This window comes from Centruroides vittatus, unplaced genomic scaffold, assembly GCF_030686945.1.
Source record: "Centruroides vittatus isolate TY-2023 unplaced genomic scaffold, ASM3068694v2 contig_1074, whole genome shotgun sequence".
In the NCBI taxonomy this organism is placed as follows: Eukaryota; Metazoa; Arthropoda; class Arachnida; order Scorpiones; family Buthidae; genus Centruroides; species Centruroides vittatus.
Window position 1 is genome coordinate 2,135,735 of NW_027120692.1, and position 21,910 is coordinate 2,157,644.

Below are 21,910 nucleotides of genomic sequence, written 5' to 3' on the forward strand. Positions count from 1 at the left end.
TATCTATTGACGAGCTTTTCCATTCACTTGTTGCCGCCAGTGAATTGAGATGGCCTTAACAACGTTGTTTTGACGAAATTAGTTCATTTTTCTCAAGTTTTCCACGTTTTCAGTTCAGGAAAGAGGTGAAAGTTTTCACACATTAAAAACTTTTAAGCTGGGTGGAAGTCTTTACCACCTTTAAATACCCAGCGTATAGCCCTGATTTAGCGCCGAGCAACTTCCACCTCTTTCCTAAACAGAAAAAGTGGCTAGGAGGGCAGAGGTTCGAGACTAATGACGATCTTCAAAAAAAACGTTAGGGCCCATCTCGAGTCATTGGCGGCAACATTCTATGACAAGGAGATGGATAAGCTCGTCCACAGATATGACAAATGCTTCAATCTTCACGGTGATTATGTCGAAAAGTAACCATGTTTGTACCTAACTTTTGGTAATAAATTCATTTTGTTATTTAAACTTGTCTTTTTTTTTTGGACCATCGGAGCTTGACAAAAAGACAGCCTGCGTATAACAGAAAGTAAACACGTCAATCTTCGTTTAATATTCTGAATAATTACCATTTTAATTTTTCCAGAACTGAACGAGGTACTAAGGATACTTCTCGTGCTTTTCCATTTTTCATCGTGTTGTAATTCCAAAAAATGAGTATACAATTTATGAGGAATTCCCGAATCAGGAAGTACTAACTAAAAGTAAAAACAGATTAATTTAATTTCAACTTTATGAATGATAAGTATTGGTTTAAATATTAAATATTTACATCTTTATTTGCAAAATTTTTGAATTCTTTTACTTGTAAAACTTTTATCAATTCCAAGTCATTGCAGACAAGATAAGGCTTGGCTCCAAAAAAAAATCTAAAACATATTTATAATCAGACATAATTACATTTCCAGTAAATATAGGATGATATTTATACGATTTTCTGTATATTTTTACGCTTTAATAAATAAGTAACTATTAATAAGTTTTTCGGTTAATGTTACCTATGGTTCCAAGATGGCGGCTCGTATCTGATTCCAGCAAATAGAAGAAAGGAAACAGTGGCAACGCACGTTCTAACCTAACCTAACCTATTCTAATAAATTACCATAATTATTATCAATAAAATTATTAGAATATGTTAGGTTAGGTTAGAACGTTCGTCCCCACTGTTTCCTTTCTTCTATTTGCCGGAATCAGAGACGAGCAGCCATCTTGGAACCATAGATAACATTAACCATTTTTTCTCTTTAGACCCAAAATGTAACAATTAATGAATTGATTTATAGATAATTAAAGAAACCATCTCATTAGAATTTCCGGATTTTAATTCAAGAATTTCGACGTTTTTGAATAATATAATATTAAATATTGTAACATTATCGACACGTCTTATCTATCGTCTTATAAGCAGAAAAATGTGAATTGAGAATAAGTACAGTAAAATAATATTAAGATTTAAAAAGTTTTATATTTACAACAAAAGTAATTTTATACCTGAGTTATAAATGATAATTATAAATAAATAATTTCTTTGTTTGCATTAAAATAATATTACCCGAATATATTTCCATATTGCTGCAACCATTCGTCAATACATTTGTTTCTCTACATGAAATAAATAAAAAAGGATATGTAAAAACGTACTGTGTTTGCAATATACTGAGTTTTGGCTGTACCTTTTCGTGAAATTCACTCATATTTCCAGTAATGAAATTAGGTTTCGGCCCCGGAATACCATATCTTTGGAATAAATTCATCTTCCTCTTTCTCCATCTGTATAAAATATCAGTTTATTATTTTATATTTTTATTAATTAAAATCATAAAGAGGAAACTATACTTTACAATAGTAAGATCAATTACACAACCCACAATACAGTAAATAATTACTAAATTCATGAACGAACTGTTCACAAACACTAAAAAACTCCGATATACTTAACATTCTCCCGTCATTTATTTTACATAGGAGGCACTATTTTTACATTTTAAATCTAAAATTATTTGTTTATATATTTTCGTTTATTATTTAAATTTAATCTTAAAATTATCGAATTCTTACCTTATCCATAAAGAAATTATACAAACGACAATAGATAAAAGCAGAACAGTGTTAAAATACATTTTTCTTTTAAGGTAACGAATTAAACCTTGTCACATTCATAGAAACACGCCAAGATTGATAAATATTTCAAGGTTATTCTATTGACGTCACACGGTTATATAAAATAAACGTTTTTACTTATCATTAAATGATAAAAATATTTAAAATATAATATTATTTCCTGTACAGTTTCAATACTATTTAAACTTATCTTACAATCTATAACTAAGAAATTATTTTTATATTTTATTAAACGTTTGACTATATGAAAATTTTTGCATTTTATATTGTAGATTATATTAACACGTACATACGCAAAAGGGTTATTTATGAATTATGTATGTTGTATAACATATATTATCAACATATGATACAGCAGTTTATGTTATATAATATTAACAAAATAATCTTTTAATCAATCTTTTAATCAATAGCTGTTTAGAAGTTTAATAATTATGCTCATAAGATAAATAATGCAATATATTTTAAGATTTTGTTCTTATTACTGTTATTATTATCATTGTTATTAAACGTCTTGTAATTATATGATTGAATTATTTACAATATAGAGATGCATCTGACAGACAGTAAGTAAACAAACCAATAGTAAATTCCGTTTTATATGAAACAAATTATGCTATTGGTTTGTTTACTTAGCTGCTTGCTACTCATTACAATCACTATAAGTTAATTACATAAATTATTTAATTTGCAAAAAATGTAAACATAATATAGTAAAATATGAGTTTTATTTGTTTTTTAATTATCTTATTGTTTTTAACATCAGATTTGTCAGTTTTTTTATCGTCAGAATAATATATGAACATATAATAAAATGATTTAATATGAGAACGGATATTGATATTTTTAACGAGCAATTATTTATTGTGACGTCGTCACAATGCAGTGATGCAATTTTTAATCATATTTTTAGTTTATTTAATTTAAAATATATGCTCTACACCTCAAATTGGTAGTGGCTTGCCCCTGTACATCATACTTTTCTATTAGCAATGGAGTCGTGTCGGTCATCTATCTAACTCCTTTCAGGGGGAAAATTGCAATTGAAATAACGTGACTTGTGATTTGCATCGGTAGTTTGTTTACAGCTAATCGGGTCTCCTGCACATACGCTTTCCCTATCTGGTTTCAGATTTCATCTAACTAACTCTATTCTCGAGCTTAAGGAATGACAGACGGGCGGACGATAGTGGGAATTTATAGGTCTACAATTTTTTCAAGCAACACGATAATACTTTTTATTTTTAAACTGTTAATATATAAAAACTAAAAACAAATCACAGTAATAAGAATCCAAATCATGCGGGAGCAGGAAATTCAGTGCAGTTCAAGACTGTTGACAAGTTTGCAAACGTAGTATTTACGAGATAACAACACGTAGTGTCTCATATAACGGATTAGTTATCCGGAACTACACAACTTCGAAGAGGCCCAGTCACTTGGGGAGTTGGCTCAAACCTGTGGGCATCCTGTCTCTACACTAACCCTTCCCAGAGGAATTTCTAAAAGAACACTCTACACCTCGCGGGCTTTCTAAGTGTCAGAGACTACCACGTATTCGGTCTCTCGCCCCTCTCTTTTTTTCTCTCGCTCGTCTTACTATTTAAAGAGTTTTTGGAAGACAACTTCCGACCAATCACAATCCTTCCTTTCATCGGAAGCTTCCCAAAACGTCGGCTGTTCTCCCGACGAAACAAGCACAGCATGACGTCCGTCACTTGTTTACATTTTTTTCTAGCAAGCTAACATGTGGCAAACACATTGCCCAACCTCACGCGAGTCCAATAAACAAAGACAATGCTCCCTTTGTTTCCCCTCCTGTTTACAAATACAACTCCAGTTGGGACCAATTCACAAGGTCGTGTCACTTTCGTCCCTACTCTGTTAAAAGCAATCCTTTACAGAAAGACTCCTGTAAATGAATTTTTTGATAGAACTATTATCGTGTGTATATTAATGTTCTTCGGTAGTTCACCTATCACGCAGATTTTTGTGACGTCATTATCAACTTGGTTGACATAGTTATACATGCTGTAATTTTTTAATTGCCATAATTAAAAAGTGGCCAGTATAAGGTCTACATTCAAGTAATTGTATTCCAGTTTGTCAACTAAAATCACTATTGCGCTGTAGGCGTTGCCGGTAAGGAAGAAATTACATTGAGAAAATATCCAACATAGTGCTGTATTACAGTGGCGTAGCTAGGGGGTGCGGTAGGTGCGGTCCGCACCGGGCCCCTGGAAAGAGATAGGCCCATGGGGGCCCAAAATCACAAGAAAAAAAACACGAAAAATTTTTTCGGGGCCCACAAATCTGGTTCCGCACCGGGCCCGGAGAACCGTAGCTACGCCACTGCTGTATTATGATACAATTTAAATATTGCAAAGAATTGTAAAGTAATAATTGAAAAGATACATGAAGTAAACTACCTTTACGGTTTAAATAACATTATACGCTTGTCTTTAATACATAAAAATATGGATACATGTGAAAATGTATAGAAGTAAACAGTTGGCTTCAAAAATGATTACGTGTTTACCTGTTTTTTTACCGAATTAAGTGTCATATTACCAGTATATTTACCGATTCATATTTATACCATTTTATGACAAAATTTATCTAATTACTTAAATTTAAATTACTTATAAATTACATTGATTAAGTAATTAGATAAGTTTTGTCATAAAATTTTAGATTTATAAGAAATGAATTTTGATTTATGTAACGATATAAACAAATAAATGTATTAAGAAATAATAAATTAAACTGCAAACGATGAAGCTCATATAAGTGTGATTTTGAAAAATTAATATTATTTAAAGAAACGGTCAAACAGTTAATTTTTGGATTGCTTTTAGTTTTCGTGTTATCAATCGAGTTAGTTATGTTTTCATAATCTCGTGTATGGAAGATGAAACACGTAGTTTCCATAAACCAATCTAAGAGGTCGAAAAACACCAGAGTAACCGAGTGGATAAATTGTTGAAACTCAAATCTTGTCTCCAAGTGAATATATATATATATATATATATATATATATATATATATACGAGACCCCTTTGTTTAGATCAACTTCTTTTTTTCCCTTTAAATTACAACTAAGAACAGCGATAAATAAACTGTGTAATTTTATGTATGCCTTTGTTTTTAGTCTATATACCTTGAGTTAATAAAACGACTGACTACTGGTAATAGGTCAAAAGTTTACATTTCGCCAACGTAGCCGCTTGGCCCAACCCACGATAGGTGTAAATAAAAGGCCTTTACGTGCCTTGTTGTACTTAAATGCTTTTAAATAGTTTTTAGTGTTCACAAGACGAAAAGAGTAAAATATTAAAAAACAGGGAAAAAACAATAAAGTAGTCAAGATCGGACTTTTTTTTTTCTTTTTAAATATTAGACACTAAGCTTTTGAAAATTTCTATAAAAATCTAATCTTAAAACTGTTGAATTAAAAATAGATAAATGCTTTTATATGCATTGATTTAATTTTTATATAATTAAGAAAATGTATGGAATACATTCGAGTTTTTTTTATAAAGTATTGTTTAAACGTTTCATATTTTCAGGTATTTTTATGTTAGTCCTGATACCTTCTTTTTTCTTTCACGGATGAAACACTGTCTGAACTCCTAAATTCATTACTGAGTTATATACATACGTGTCTTTGTTTTAATAAAAATAATTGATACTTTAGTATCTTTTCTAGAAAACGTACTCAAAATCTCTAAAATACACTTTATGTTTTACTTTTGAACGGCTCTTTTCATATTTCTGAAATTTAGTAGTTGTAAAATTGACCTACCAATTGTATTTTCTCTTGCCAAGAAAGAATTACTTGTAGATTATTGGCTAATAGATGTGAAACGATCACACGATAAATTGACGCCTGTTTATAGAATATCGTAATAGTAAAAGCAAATCGACCCACACAAGGTAATAGCAGTGGCATTTGATTTGAATAGGAACATTTCAAATTTATGCAAACAACCAAGAAAAAATTGTTCATCTAATCAAACTATATAACTTCTTAATTATTCGAAGGACAAGAACTGGTGGAATCTAGATTACAGAGCGATTAGTCGTACAGTACATAGTATTGACGACTTTTACACAATAATACCAGTGTCATTCAATTGTATTTCTGCATGTTATCTAATATCTCCGTGTTGTGCTCCCGCTTACTCGTCTTTGAATAAAAGTTCTGAAACCTACCATCCTCGCCGAGGGATTGTTCTGAGATAAGAAGCAGGTTCAACTGTATCCCCGGAAAACAACTAAAGGCCATAATCTTTCTCTATGAATAATAGAGAAGACAAAAAGCAGAAAAACAGCACATTTGCATTAAGTGTAAAATATTACAGAATAAATCAGAAACAATCTCAGTTATGTATTTTGTTTTAAGGTTATTGTTCAAACAATATAAATAAAACTGGGAAATTTTTAAGAAATCGAAATTAAAGAATCGTAAAAATTCGATAAAAATTCAATACCAACAAAACTAAGATTTGTTTATTTTATTTAAATATTCGCTAATTACAATTTACAATAATTAAATTGAATTTTAATAATTAGAATTTATAAAAATTAAACTGAATTTTGAATAATCCAAAGTAAATTACAATATTGATATTGTAATCACGCATAGAAATTACTGATACGGTAAATTATACGGATTTTTAATCCGCACGCATTTTTCACTGCCAAATACGTTACTTCTTTGAATGCAGGCAAGGAAAAAGTAATCTTCCGAGTCTGCGAAGTAAATATCCGAAGACATTCAAACAGTTTGTAACGTCCTAAAAATAAGTAAAAAACATTTTCGTAAATCGACAGTAATAAAAATAATTTTAAAACATATTGTAAATAATAATACATAAAATTTTAGAGTTACTCAGATTTAAAACACAACAGTTATTTCTAAATTAATAAAACAATTTAAATATTAATTTAGTTTTTCTCAGTGATAAGCAAATATAAATAAATGAAACTGAATTATGTAAGAATAGAATATCAACAAATATGACAGAAAATATATATGTACTTTAAATAAAATTTTTCGAATATAAATAAGCTAATTCGAATATTTTAAAAAGCTGAAAATTTGCAATAAATTATAAATCATCTCTAAGCACCATTAAAGTAGTAAAGAAATGTAAAAATTCAATTCAATGTAGAAACATTTCCAAACGTTCTTCAATTAAATTAAATTATTTCAAGTTTGCAAATTATAATTATCGACATTCTTAAATGATAACGTGTTAACTTTTAACGAATAATTTTCAAATAATTAAATGTTTCAATCAGTCATATTTTATATTTGCCTATTTCTATCAATTAGAAAGCAATCTTGTGATTTTGATTAAAATGATTATTTACTTAAATTATTGAAACTTTCAAATTATTTCATAGACATTAAATGAAGTTTAATTCGATAAATATTTAACAGTTTTAATGTAAAGTAATAGCACGCTAACCAAGCGAATTTAATAACATGTGTATTGCTTGTGAGATGTAAAAATATTAATCAGTCCTTAAATATAAACAAGAAAAAAATACAAAACATTTTCTCACTTCTTTTTCCGTTTCTGCACAGGATTCTTCAACGTCTAAACTTGGAAGAACATCATTTCTAATTTCCAAGAAATCGGTTAATTTGTTAAAAATTTGTTTTTCATTGTCTTCGTCTTTATTTTTAATATTATTTTCTGAAAATATAATTTTATAATTTAAAATTTGATCGTTTCTTAATTAAAAATTATAATGCAGACATTAAGTATATAAAATATTAAACAACAATAAAATAAAACAGACATAAGGATTTCATTTGTAATCATGATGTCATAATCATAAATGCATTGTTTTTTTGCATTTATAGACTTTCATAGATTATCTCTGTACTTCATATGCAAGGAATTTTTGTCAAAAATATTTGTATACTAAAATAAAATCTTTCAATTTATATTTTTGATGGATGTTTATTAATTCCGTTGAAAATAGTGTTATGAGCAGTGCTTACATCAAGCATAATTACCATATTAGGTGAAAATTAATTTTTAATTACACAAATGAATACTTGATAGATTGTACTTGAATTATAATATACAGATTATGTGTTAAAATATTATCTGTTTTTCAAATTACTTCAAATTACCTAATTTCTGTGTTAACGTGACATGACTAGTTTTTTTGAAATAAATTAATAAATTAATGTTTTGTTAATTCATACATTAGGAAATTTAAATTCGTAGTTAAAATGGTAACAAAAAAAATAAGAACATATTTTTGATTAGAGCGAAGTCCGTTTATAAATTAAAGAAAGTTCTAGAAGTATTACTTCACTTTGAACTTTTCAGAAGTATAATAAAGAATTAAAGCAGACGGCCGTTAAAGAATGAAGATGTGCAATTAATATTAAGTTTAAAAATCTATTAAAAGCATTTCAGAATTAATTTTATATTTAAATATAAATAAGTCCTAACAGGTACAGTATTAAAGAAAAAAAAAACGAATAATGTTGACTTATTGAAACAGAGAAAATCGAACGTAATATAGCGAACAATTGTAATCTTACCTTCTTCAAATCCTTTTAATCCAACTGCATCACCGTAGACATTTTCATTATGCTTTGAAACTTTCTTATTTAATTCGAATTCACTTTGAGTAAATTGAATTGTTTCAAATTCACTTTCTAATATTTTTTGACTTGTTTCGGGTGTTACTTGAAGCATCTCTTCTTCAAGTATCTTTCTAGATTTATTTAATTCGTCTGCATATTCGTTGCACTCTGTGACAGGCAATTCGTCACAAACGGTAGACATTTCGTTCATTTTTGTCGTTAAATTTGAATTGCATGGTTCAATTTGAGAACCAGTTGATGTTGGACTGATTAATAGTGACTCACACGTTTCACAAAAGGATAATTCTTGTTGAGGTGTTATTAATACATTTCGTTCGACATTATATTCTTCGAATATTTCGTTTGTATTCTCTTTGTGAGAAACATCATCTTCACGTGAGATCATATCTGACTCGATGCTATATTCACTTTTCGACAAATCGTCTGCAGAGTCGGGCTCTTCCTCCTCATATATAATTTCGGATACTAAAGAGTATTCCTCGAGTTCCAGGAATGCTCTATATAAAGGTCGAATTGTATAGTCTCCATTTACTATTGCAGTGATTTCTGCTGGAGACAGAGGAGATTTTGCAATGTTCTCCTGAAAAATAAGATTTGAAGTTATTTCTTACACATTAAATAAAGTTTAATTCAATAAATATTTAACAGTTTCAATGTAAAGTAATAGCAAAATGGCCAAGCGAATTTAATATTGTGTTTACAGGCACGTTAGAATGATTAAAATATCCATTAGGAACGGTATTACTGAAATCGTAATATTAACAGATAAAAATAAAAAAAATTTAAAACATGATTAACAATAATACATTTATTGTTTTAAATATGTTTTTTGTTTAAAGAACCATCTTTAATCTTTACATAATTTATTATCAATCACATTTTTCGCATTATAAATCTTTAGACATGGAACTTTTAATCATGGATATTTTATCCAAATGACAGTTTTGTATGTAATTAATTAAGCTATCGTGTAAACTTGTATGTATTTCTCGAACATAAAATTGTTTTTCACTTTTATTTAGGACTGGCGATCACACTATCTTAATAAGTGTATTCACGTCAAAATTATCGATAAATTCTTTATTATTTTTACAAGTTAATAATTACAGCAAATATTTGAAAATTTCTTAGCATATCAATTTTAAATACCAAAGGACAAATTAATTTATACGCTAAAGAAAAAATAATCTATTCCGAATTTAAATACATTTTAAAACAATATTTAGTATTATAACAATGTTGTATTTATCAATGTTTAATGTTTAAATGAAGTGATAATTAAAATATTTTCTGAAATAATTTATCTAAATTTCAACTTACAATAGAAGACTCTTCTGGATCATCCGATTTATGAAAAATTCCATTACTTGTGTTGTCCGTAAATTCATTTCCAGAGAATTTTGGTTCTTCGTCTTGTATAACGGGTTCCTCTGAATTACATACATCGGAACTGTTTTGTTCCACGTCAGTTCCAGACTCTTTTCTCTTTCATCAGAGTCGTTGGTTTTAAACTCAGAAACTAAAGTATATCAAAATATGAAAAATAATTAGTAAAAATAAGTTAAGGGCAATATATTAAAAAGAATAAGTATTAAAATAGAAGAAACTGCGATTGAATACGAATTGTAATGTAAAAATCAGTACTGATCAAAAATGTTTTTCAGATTTATTTGAAAATATCTAAGTTTTGTGGGTTTTTTCCTAATTTTATAGGAAATATTCATTCCACAAATTTTAAACAAAAGACAATCGAATATTTTATAATAATATTAATATATATGTAATTAATATCATTAATAAATAATCGAAAAATTTCATTACGTTTAGTTTAAAATTTTCGAATGAATGAAAAGTATAAAAATTCGTATTCGTTTAGTAAATCAAATCAATTAAGGTAAATAAATAATAATTACTAATCTAACTTCAGGAGTAATTTTTAATGATCGAATATGAAATGTTTAAATAATATAATTGCATGTTTATTAGCGTATAATATGGAAAGCTGAACATAATCCATTAATAAAATGAAGAAAAAAAATAAACATTATTTTAAATATTAATCTCAAACGCACTGTAAAACCATTCGTTTTAAAAACTCTTATTTTACAATTGACATGTTTTGCTATCTTCAACTTGATGTCCGTATCCAACTTTATCAACAAAAAGCTATAATATCTGAATACTTTAAAGCTAAATTGGCAAAATTTGATGCATCGCGTTCATTTCTTATTGTAATAATCACAGAAAGAAGAGTTAAATGAAAATAACCTTACAGGACTAAGAACGAGTCGACACAATGCGTACAATTTCTTGTATGAAGAAATACCAAGCTTAAACGTTAAGAAAATTCATGTTCGATTAATATTAACAGAAATAGACTGAAAGGCTCAGACACATTATCATATGGCTGTTGCATATCTGCACTTTGTATATTTCTGTATATAAAAAATCTAATCTGAATAATTTTTGTTCTTATTTCACATTCAAATTAAATGCGAAATTTAATTAATATTTACTTCAAACCGAAATAAAATTTATAAAAAGACAAATAAATAGAGTCTAAATTCATTCAACTTAGAAAAGGAAGAAATTTGCGACATTTTTAGTTTCCATAGAAAGATTTCATTTTTTAGGACCTAGATTATCGTTTCCGGTTAGACAAATATGATTTAGAAAATGGAATAAATATACAATAACACTTTGATCAATGACTAAAAGGGCTGAAATGTAGAAACAATTAACTCACAATTTATATATTAAACACTGAAACTTTAATGTTTAATCTATAATTGTGATTTAACTCTTATGTTTTTAAAAGCTAGCTGCACAGTCAACGATAGTTGTTCACAGACCTATTTGAATAGGCACGTTGAAGTAGGAGCGGCTCACTAAATTCTCAATACCTCTTTTAGGTACTTATGCTATCGAATTTTCACTGTTTGTTTCTTAATCTATTCTTAATTATTATAATTAAGAAAATAATCGGATTTTGGCTCAATTGTCTTGCAGCCTTAGCTATGACCGTATAAATGCAGCACCAGCTTCATCTTATTATCGTTAGCTCTATGAACATTTATATAAAATAAAACTGTTCATGTATTCGTATTCGTATTCTAGAGGCGTCTGCGGCTACTCAGGCCTCTACGCCGGAAGAGAACAGAGTGGGAAGAGTCGGCCTTATAGAAGACAGCCAATCCGAGAAGACAGAGGAGAGGTCACGGACGCGACCAAAGTCGGCCTTATAGGAGACGGCCCCCGCGAGAAAGGGAGATAGAAGTGCCTTCCGGGAGGACTTGGGGGGAAGCTGGCCCCTATTCAGGCGTCATATGCAAGGAGGAAAACCCGGAAAAAACTCCTGCTGCCAACTCGTCCGAGTGAGGTTCGAACCTCCGATCGAACTCCGGTGTTTAGGGTCTGGTCTCCGCCAACTGTTCATGTATGTATGTTTACATTAATATATTTCTATCAAAGTACTAAAATTTACCGTTAAAATGCTGATCATTGGTATCTGATGGAAATTCAAAAGTTTCTGATGACAGGTTCGCGTTTGGTTTTACTTCTTTTGAAGAATTAAGAGCAGAAGACTCATTCATAGACAGTTTAAATAGCAGCTGATTATCACCGGATAATTCTGGCACCGGACTATGTTGATGCATTTCTGTTGGTGTCAAGAATTGCAGAACTGGAGGAGGTTCATACACGTTTATTTCTGCAGGAGGCCAGTATTCATTTGTATCTGGTTGAGGCCTATAATCAATCATTTCTGTAGCTGGCCAATGTTCGTTCATATTTTGATGCGGCCCATATTCAATTATTTCTGGTCTTGGCCAATAACTATTTCCGTCTGGTTCCAGCCCATATTCATTTATTTCTGGAGCTGGGCAATACCGATTTGTATCTGGTTCCAGCCCATATCCACTTATTTCTGAATTTGGCCAGTATTCATTTCTGTTTTGTTCCGGCCCATGTCCGTTTATTTCTGGATTTGGCCAATATTCATTTGTGTATTCTACCGGCCCATAGCCACTTATTTCTGGCGGTTGTCCATATTCATTTGTATCAGGTCGCGTTTCAGAAAAAATAATTTCTTCTTCAGGCCAATATTCATATCTATTTAGTTGAGGCCTATATAAATTTGTTTCTTGGGTTGGCCAATAATCAGTCATTTCAGGTTGTGGCCAATATCCGAATTGATCTGTTTGAGGTTCTGACGACATTTCATTTTGTGGAAATTCTGTCGTCGGCCCATATTCGGGCATTCCAGTCCACGGATTATATTGTGGAAATGGAAATATATACTGAAATGATAAGCACAGAATTGGTTAAGAATATAAACTTAGATGTAATTGGTATCTTTAATTTCTAAGTGTAGATAATCTAACAATAGCAACAATTCGTTTTACAAACAAATATAAAATAATGATAATATTCAAAAGAAGTATTTTTATTCAGTAAATTGAATCCTTTTATGAAACTTATTTACAATGAATTTTTTTCATAATATAATGTGGACTTATATAAATTTGGTATATTGGCACAATGAAGTTGCGCTTAATCAACATTGGGCGAGTTTTCCATCTAACTAAATAAAGATTGAAAACTCGCCCAGTGTTGATTAAGCGCCACTTTATTGTGCCAGTATACCAAATATAAATAACAACACGGTTTCAATTGTACCACACTTATATAAATGTTAAAGCTAACTTATGATATGTAGAAAGTTATGCAGTAGTTTTATTTTCTTTTGCTTTTTGTTTTTTTTTTTTCGAAAATGGCTGTCAAAATGAAGTACTCTTTCATATAGGACTATGAATTTCGTATATCTTTGCCCCTACAATTTGTTAAGTTGTTCTCATTAAACATAACATTTAATACAGTATTATACAACATTCAAATTTTTTTCGCACATTATGAATTCCTGTAGCATTACTTCATTGCTTTGTATTAAGATATTTAAACAAGAGAGTTTTAAAGTCTATAAGTAAGTGTCAGGTATTGAAACATTATTTCCAACTGTTGCGTTTTGGTTAATTAAAGTTTTAAATTTAAACGTAAATTCATTCAAAGTCATTGACTAATTTGAATCTCTTTGTTCATGAATTTAGGATAAAAGTAATGAACAAAGAAATTTCATCATCTCATCAAATCCACATTTCATCTAAATACCTATTAATAAAAACCAAGAAATATCTTAAGATTCTGCAAATAACCAAAACTAAAACTCAATATCCTAATTACTTAAATGTAACATACATTAAATTTCCAAATGATATAAGATTCTAATTTCTGAATTAAATATTTCAAGTTCGTTGGTATTGATTGTTTCGTAAATCATCTCACAATCGATGATGGGTCTGTATGTGTTAATGTTATTGGAGAAATTGATTTTGTTTGGTTTGTTTGTTAGTCTTATATATTTAGAAATTCTTAAATGTTTGTGAAATTTCTGTTGTTAATATCGTTAGCATTAATACAATAAGTATAAATATTATAATTAAAAACTAATGCAAACTTAGTACCAAATTGAAATAAAAACAAAAGTGAAACTGCTTGTTAAAAATATATGTTATCGTCATTTTTGGCTTCTTTAACAAGCAATTTACGTGTGCAGTTCATGTATGTATTATTTACTTTACAATATGTAGCATAATGTAAAATCTTTTATTAAACTTACCTGACAAGCATATATAACGTAGTAGTCATTTTCAAATGACGAATATCTTTCAATATAAAAGCACTGAAAACCTGTGAACAAATATTTTATAATTATTATTTAATTATTTTCTAACAGACTAATACTATAGTTATTTCTATTTAAAAAGAAATAAATTGTAAATGAAAAAGTTCCAAATTATATATTTTTGTATATAATTTGGAGCCAGCAAACAAGTTTTTGATAACAGCTAAAATATATTAATTTTATCTTTATTGAGGATCATTTTGAAGAGACTTATGTATTAGAAATGTTCGTTGTTGGAAATAGTCTAAATAAGAAAAAATTACATAATTTAGCATTATTTATGCTTGTAATAGTCGATAATATCTTATTATATGTAGTAGTGTCATAAATATTGTAACGGTCAGATTAGCAAATTCAATAAAGAAGGAGCAAATATGCGATGCATCTCCTCCATTGTTGTCCACAATAATACAGCAAAATGGTGCTGAGGCAGTTATATACCGCTTGTGCAATTTAGCACAAATGTTTTAGCTCATGTTAATTTTCATAAACGTTTACAATATTAAATAGTTCTGTAGATCTGTTTTCGGATTACGAATAAAGAATTACAAAATTTATAGTAACGCGAGCCGAGAGATATGTGAGAGATAATGAATGTCATCTGAGAAGTGGGGATCTGTTTTGGATGGCATTCATTATCTTTTGTATATTCTCTTTATAAGCATGTCTTAGACGATACTCAATAAAAGCACATTGAATATGATCCAGAAATAAAATAATTTGTTATTTGTATAAAATATGTTCAACGTTGGAAATGTTATGAACAAATAGTTAAAGCAAATTTAAGTATTAAATTGAAATTTATTTTATATATTTTCTTAATTTAAATATTCTCTTTCTTATTATTTGTAGTTAAGAAATGCTTATTTCAAAACATTTGACAGTTACTGCATAATAAATAAATAAATTATTAATTACTTTTAGTTAACGTTCGTTGTTATAACTGTAGAATCGCAATATACAATAGAAAGTTATCAATTTATTAATTATAGGCCTAGAGTAACATGTAAAATTGTCGAAATATGCGCTATATAAATTTTCATGTAATTTCTCTTCAGAAGGCGTATTTTTTTGTATAATTATCATTTATCCAGGGAATAATTTTTATTTGCTGTTTAGTTATACTTCAGCTTGCTTTCTTTTCTTTTAACTTTATTCTTACAAAGACTCCCAGTTGGTTTTGTACAGGGCGCTCACCATTTATAGGTTTATAAGAAATGATACGGATAAAGTTAAAAAAGGAGAGCAGGTTGCAGTATTCAAAAATGAACAATTGGGTTTGGAGAAAGCATATATAGGAATCACAAGCAGAAACCTTAGTAAACGTCTTAAAAAACACAAGTATAACATCGAGAAAGGCTTTGTCTAGAAAGGCGCAAAGCGAAGAATGGGGTGGGAGGAAGATAGCATTATAAAAACTGTACACTCGCCGATATTAGCGATAAATTTGGAAAAAGTTGAAATTTATAGAAGTAAGCTTTTGGGAAGACTATGAACTATAAAGATGCCACAGTATTACGTACAGAGTGGAAATATATGACTGAAAAGAGCTTATTGGAGAATATTACATAATGTCATATGATCAACAACAGTTATTAAGAATGTACAGTAATTTTTTTCCATCTGATTATATTTTACTATTTTGTTAAATATTTTATTATTTTAAGTTTTATACGTATTCCTACATTTTGTTCTTTGGATTCAAATTCCTCGTTATTCCAAGGATTTTTATATTTTAAATTTGTTCTAAAGTGCTATATTCGAAAAAGAAAACAGTTATCAATGTTTTATAATTTTAAAAAATCCTGATGATGGCCTGTAAAACAGGTTGAAAACGTTTGTTAAAGTTAATAAATAATTCTCAGTTAAATAAGATGTCGTTTTGGAAATTAAGAAGCATTAGGCTGGGAATTAATTAATTGATTATTTCCATATTTCTCTATTTAGTACATTTGCATTAATTAATGAATAAAAATCCATTTATTTTCTCGAGAAAACAATTAAAGGTTTGCCTTTTTTCCTAAATGTTATTAACAGCACTCCCTCCTTTTAAAATTTTCTTGAAAAACACAATGCGGCAGCGATACTGATTGTAATTTATTATACCAAAGCTCTTTCATGTTTTAAGCCTTTTTTATAACGTGATATTAACAACATTGTTTATATTTACATTATAGTCAAACTGTAAGCTAATTGATATAATTATACACGTAATCAAGTAATTTAACTTACTTGGAGCACTCATTTTATCGCATACAATTCGCTTTTGGAAAATTCTCATCCGATCAACAAAGAATCGCTTTCAACAAAGAATTCGTTGAAAATTGTTGAAATTATATTATTAACAAATTTTATTAACGTAACAATAGAAAATTAAGCGATTGACGTGTTAGCTCTCGCCCTCATAAATTTGTAGCTCGTTACCACCGAAAACTATTATAAATAGTGTATATTCGAGATTTATCTGCAGTTCGTATTTATCCCTGAGATTTGTTCTGCTGTAATTTTCACGAGAAAAAAAATACGTCAATCGCAATTTGATGCTGTTTTACAGAATGAGTCAGTGCATAGCATTGCGTTGCGTTACCCAAAAGCAACAAATAAATAAAATAAATACTTGCACATCCGGGAATTAAAAATAGACGATAAAGATTTTAAAAGACAAGCACACGAAAGAGCATTAGATTTAAGTCGCCTACTTGTTTTTTCGAGACTGAATTTAAATACATAAATGTTGCTTATGTGAAAGTTTATTTCTGTCCTCTTTTAACTTCGGGAGCAAGATTTGGGAAATTCCATAATGACGAAAATTTATACGATTCGCATGAATTATTTATAAGTTAAGTAAATATTTTAAATCTTAATAATATTATGGTTGCGACTCTATCAGACCTAGAAAATGATTGACGTTAGTACTTGAAATCATTTTGTTGTTAATTTGGAAGCTGAGTGACATTTCTAATGTAAATGCATTCATTATAAACTGAAGACACTCGCAATGTCACATTTGATGTATATGTTATTTTTTGGGACTTGGAGTTCGCAAAGCCTTCAAATTCCCATTTACCAACAAAATCCATACCTATTATCAAATGTTATTCGGACGCATTTGTTGCATTCGTGAAATGTGTTTCTCGGTGACAGGAAGCAAACAAGAAAACCAATGATACAGATCGTTTCATATAAAAAGGTCTGTGGCTCTTAGCTGGCCTATTAGTTTGTTCACTTCTTTTTTTATCTTATTTTTTATGATTATCGTTTTGAGTAAACACCAATTTGTCTTTGTTTTCTTTTCATTGTTATTTATTTTATTTTAATTTATTTATAACGAAAAGAGATTGTAGCCATTAGGCCTTTTTCAAGTGTCTACGGACAAACCAACGGAAAACAGGAAGAAAAAAACCAACAAAACGAATAATGCAAGTTAAATAATAAATTTTCTGTGAAAACATCGCTTAATCGCTTGTTATTTTCCGAATTAATGCAATAGATGAAAACAATTAATTTTGTACAATCCAAAATGCAAAACTATAAATAAACTACCAATTATTGAAAATATTTTTTTTTGAAGTAGCTGTTTAAAATGTAAGTTGTTCGAAACGATTGTAATTTTTCCGAATTCGTTTTGTATACTTCGTTTTTACTAGAAGGCGCTAAATTCTTATTTACAATCAGTGCATATGTACATTTAAGTGGAACTTTCCCGACGAATACGAGTATAATGTTAAATATTTTAACATATATAATACTATTTCCATTCTATCAAGGCCGTAGAAGGGAAGAAGTAATCCAGCCAAAAAACTGTTTTTCGTGATAGCTATCATGGTTTTCTTATTTCGTTATAAACATTTCACTTTCATTACTTATTTAGTACATAGTTATTTCAATTTGTCTAATTGCTAAATCTTTCTGGCTAGAGATGCATGTGTTGTGATCTGAGGAAAATAGCAATATCTTATGAACAACTTTCCCCCATGTAAAATCTATTGGTTTGGTTTAACAGTATTTTAATAGGCGATTCGAAATTGCAACTATATTCTTAACCTTAGCAGTAAAAACTGGTACAGTCAGATTATTGCCGGATAGGCTGGATCTGTTTCTATTGTCTTGCTTATAGATATGTAAAAAAATTTCAGTAATCTTTTTATTTGGGTGATTTTACATTTATACTCGAAAAGAAGTTCAATAGAAGTTTCACTGCACAAATTTCAATAGCATTTTCTGGTAATTTCAAATAATTGATCATGAGCATTTGACAGTATACGCTTTATAATGTTTTTGATTTTATTAAATGTTTAGATAAATAGCATTGTGCTTTTAAAAATCCAGCAACGAGTTGCGTAACTATCTCGGCTGTTTTTAAAAATATTAAAAATATAACTTTTACATTTTTAATCATAATAAATGAAATTGTGCGTTGTGCCATCTGTTATGATAGTTTGTTTAAAAATTTATATTATTAATTATGAAATGGCAATAAACTTAATTTTAAAGATAGGGACAACTTTCATATAATATTGTAAATGTTAATTATCAGTAAAATCTTCTTGAATGTTGAGTGCTGTTTAGTGCACTAAGTTGCTATAATTTTAAAGTTGCATATATGTATAGGAGAGGAGGGTATTGTGGAATAGTCGGGAAATATGGAATACCGAGGTTTCGGCTCTGTTTGTTGCTGCTATCACTTGGGAATACACATAAACTACTCAATACAGACTCCTATGATGCAGTACAGTGAGAGTTGACCGCTTGTTGTCATACACTCGCTACAGAACAAAGTGTGTTTTGTGATTTTCACCAATTTTTGCAAGCAAGTTTTCAAACATTTTAATCTACTAGTACACATATGACTTGAACATTGATGTTAAGCATAATGTACACTAAAAAAATTGTAGTTTGTTAAATAAAAAAACTAACTAACAGCTAAAAAACTATGGTCGTTTTTTTAGCTGACAATGTTTTGTCCATCAGTGTAAAAGTTCATTTTCCAAGATGGCGTGTCGGCGACGTTAAAGTATAGTATTCCATATAACTGGAAAACGAAGACGCTGAATGTATCTTCTGTAACGGAAAATTCTCCGAAGATCAACGAAAGGAATTTGGATTCAATGCTTCAGCTGTTCTCTGTAGGCTCAACTTGACTGTACTGGAGCAGAGAAAGAAAATTATATCTGTGACTTTGTAAATAGACTCGAAGCAGAAATGACCTGCACATAATCTTAAAAATGTGGTTTTTATAGTTAAAAATAACTATGTTTTATGAAGTATAATTAGTTTTTAAATGGTTTAAACCACCTATTCCATATTACCCGACTATTTCATAATAACCTCCATTTGTGACTTTTTATAAATAAATTTTTTTTATAACAACAAAATAAATAGTATTATTTTTACAAGTGACAGTTCATTTCAACTAGTTATAGTATGTACTCATGATGATTTTGGGAATTTTAATCAAAAACCAGTAAAGTTATTTTTAGAAATGTAAATGGTATTCCATAATACCCTCCTCTCCTCTACGTTTTAAAAAGTGTGTATAATAGTTTGTACCACTACGCCAAATATCTGTAAGATAAAGGTACGTTTGTAAATTACTATTATATACTATTATAGTAAATTTGTAATATGATTAATATATATTCATATTGATGACAGATGAGCGTCTTACGCCAGAAACGCAGAATAAAGAATTATGTAAAAGAAACCCTAGTGTCTACCTGTGCACCTAGTTCTGTGGTAAAGATTAACAAGTAAAATCTTCATCAAGACCTACCCCTCTCGAAATATGATACGTGACCCACCTCTATCTTCCCACCTGTTGACCATTACTCAACAAAATTTAATAGCATCAATGTCCCTTACATACAAGTTATTTTGCTAAATTTCGTTTCTTAATGTTTACCCCATTCGCCAACACACAAACACACATAGACATATTTCGGGTAACAAATGTTTCTGGCCTTTTTGGGTTCAGAGCTGGAAAAGAAAACAGAGACATGGAAAGTCGTCCGGAAGACATTTTCCCATGACACATCGCTCATATGTTGTGTTGTAAGTGTGTAATCAATGTAATTCCACAAATGGGAATTATTTTTTTTTCTGACTAATCGATATTAGTTTATTTTTTATGTGAATGGAATTAAGTACAAATATGAACAGTTCATTCTTAAAATTAATAATTTTTAAAATTCTTTTTTTACAAAATAAAAAAATGTTAAATGCAGTACCGGTAAAATAGTAAATAAAATGGCATCTCATAACAATGGCGCTACACACAATTTTAACTGGTTATTATAATGGTGTCTTTTAAACCTAAACCTTTTTTAATGGAGATTTTTATCGTAATTCAAGAAAATTACTCTTTTTAAGCTTTTGTTATTAGTTAAATTTTGTATTCTAGTGTCACTGAAAATTTTCGAACTTCCGTAACTTTTTGTTCAGGTCCTTGGAAAGCAATGGCGTGCTGTGACATTTGACGACAAGGAAGCTGTGTTTCCATAAAAATTTTAGACAAGTACTGGAAATGACAAAAATAAACAGTTTATTTATTTTAATTCTAAAATAGATAACTGACACGAAACAAAGTTATAAAAATTTGTTTTTATTATTTTTTATAAACTAACTCCATTCGGTAATTTTTTCTCCAAGTGGTTAATTACTTTATCATAAAAATCGCTCCTCCTCAGCTCCATCAAAGTATTTAAAAGCTCACTTTCTATCGAAAGCAATTTTAGTGACGACAACCTTTCCTCCGACTGAATGTTCCTTGCACATTCGCTTCATGGTTGAAAAACTGCACTCAACAGAAGCACTCGTAGATGGTACCGTAAAAACTAATATTAAATCATATAATTCTTTTAGTACGTTTTTGTTTAGATCGTCATTAATTATATTTTTTATGTCTAAGTGGGACTTGCCAATATAGTCTGGACACGAATATAAATATTGCAATTCACTACGTAATTTAAATAAATCAAAAAATTCTCCATAAAATTTTCTAAAAGAATTAAAACTCGCTTCGGAAAATTGTTTTTTATATTATTTAAAATATTTAACATCTAAAACTGATAAAAATTCTAAAGATTTTGTGTCTGAAAATCTGTCAATATAATTATAATTAAAAGAAAATTATAATTAAATATAGCTTTGTAAAAAAAACGTACATAAAAATAACATAAAATCTTCTTTACTTTTCAAATCTTAAAACAATCCACTTAGTCAAATAGCTCCATACTAGTGGCTAATGGATGGAATCAGAAGCGTAGCTACCGTGGAACAGTTGGAGCAAATTGCTCTAGGCGCACGAATCACGAGGCGCCAAGTTAGAAAGAGCGAAATAAAAACTTGTAAAAACATTTGTAAATAAATTGTTTGCATTTAATAATTATTGAATTAACTTTTAGATTTGAATCCGTTCG

At 29.2% G+C, this 21,910-nt stretch overlaps 1 protein-coding gene across 1 annotated transcript in view; it reads right to left on the reverse strand.

Annotated features, from left to right (window-relative positions):
• LOC136973697 (uncharacterized) overlaps window positions 1-21,910 on the reverse strand; it is a 56,295-nt gene that overhangs the window by 1,874 nt on the left and 32,511 nt on the right. The window contains exons 14-21 of the mRNA XM_067268441.1: window positions 12,310-13,050; window positions 10,073-10,237; window positions 8,687-9,332; window positions 2,050-2,137; window positions 1,665-1,761; window positions 1,544-1,593; window positions 764-860; window positions 561-689 (exon numbers count right to left, since the gene is read on the reverse strand). Coding sequence (XP_067124542.1) covers window positions 561-689; window positions 764-860; window positions 1,544-1,593; window positions 1,665-1,761; window positions 2,050-2,137; window positions 8,687-9,332; window positions 10,073-10,237; window positions 12,310-13,050 — 2,013 coding nt within the window. The remainder of the gene's footprint in view (window positions 1-560; window positions 690-763; window positions 861-1,543; window positions 1,594-1,664; window positions 1,762-2,049; window positions 2,138-8,686; window positions 9,333-10,072; window positions 10,238-12,309; window positions 13,051-21,910) is intronic.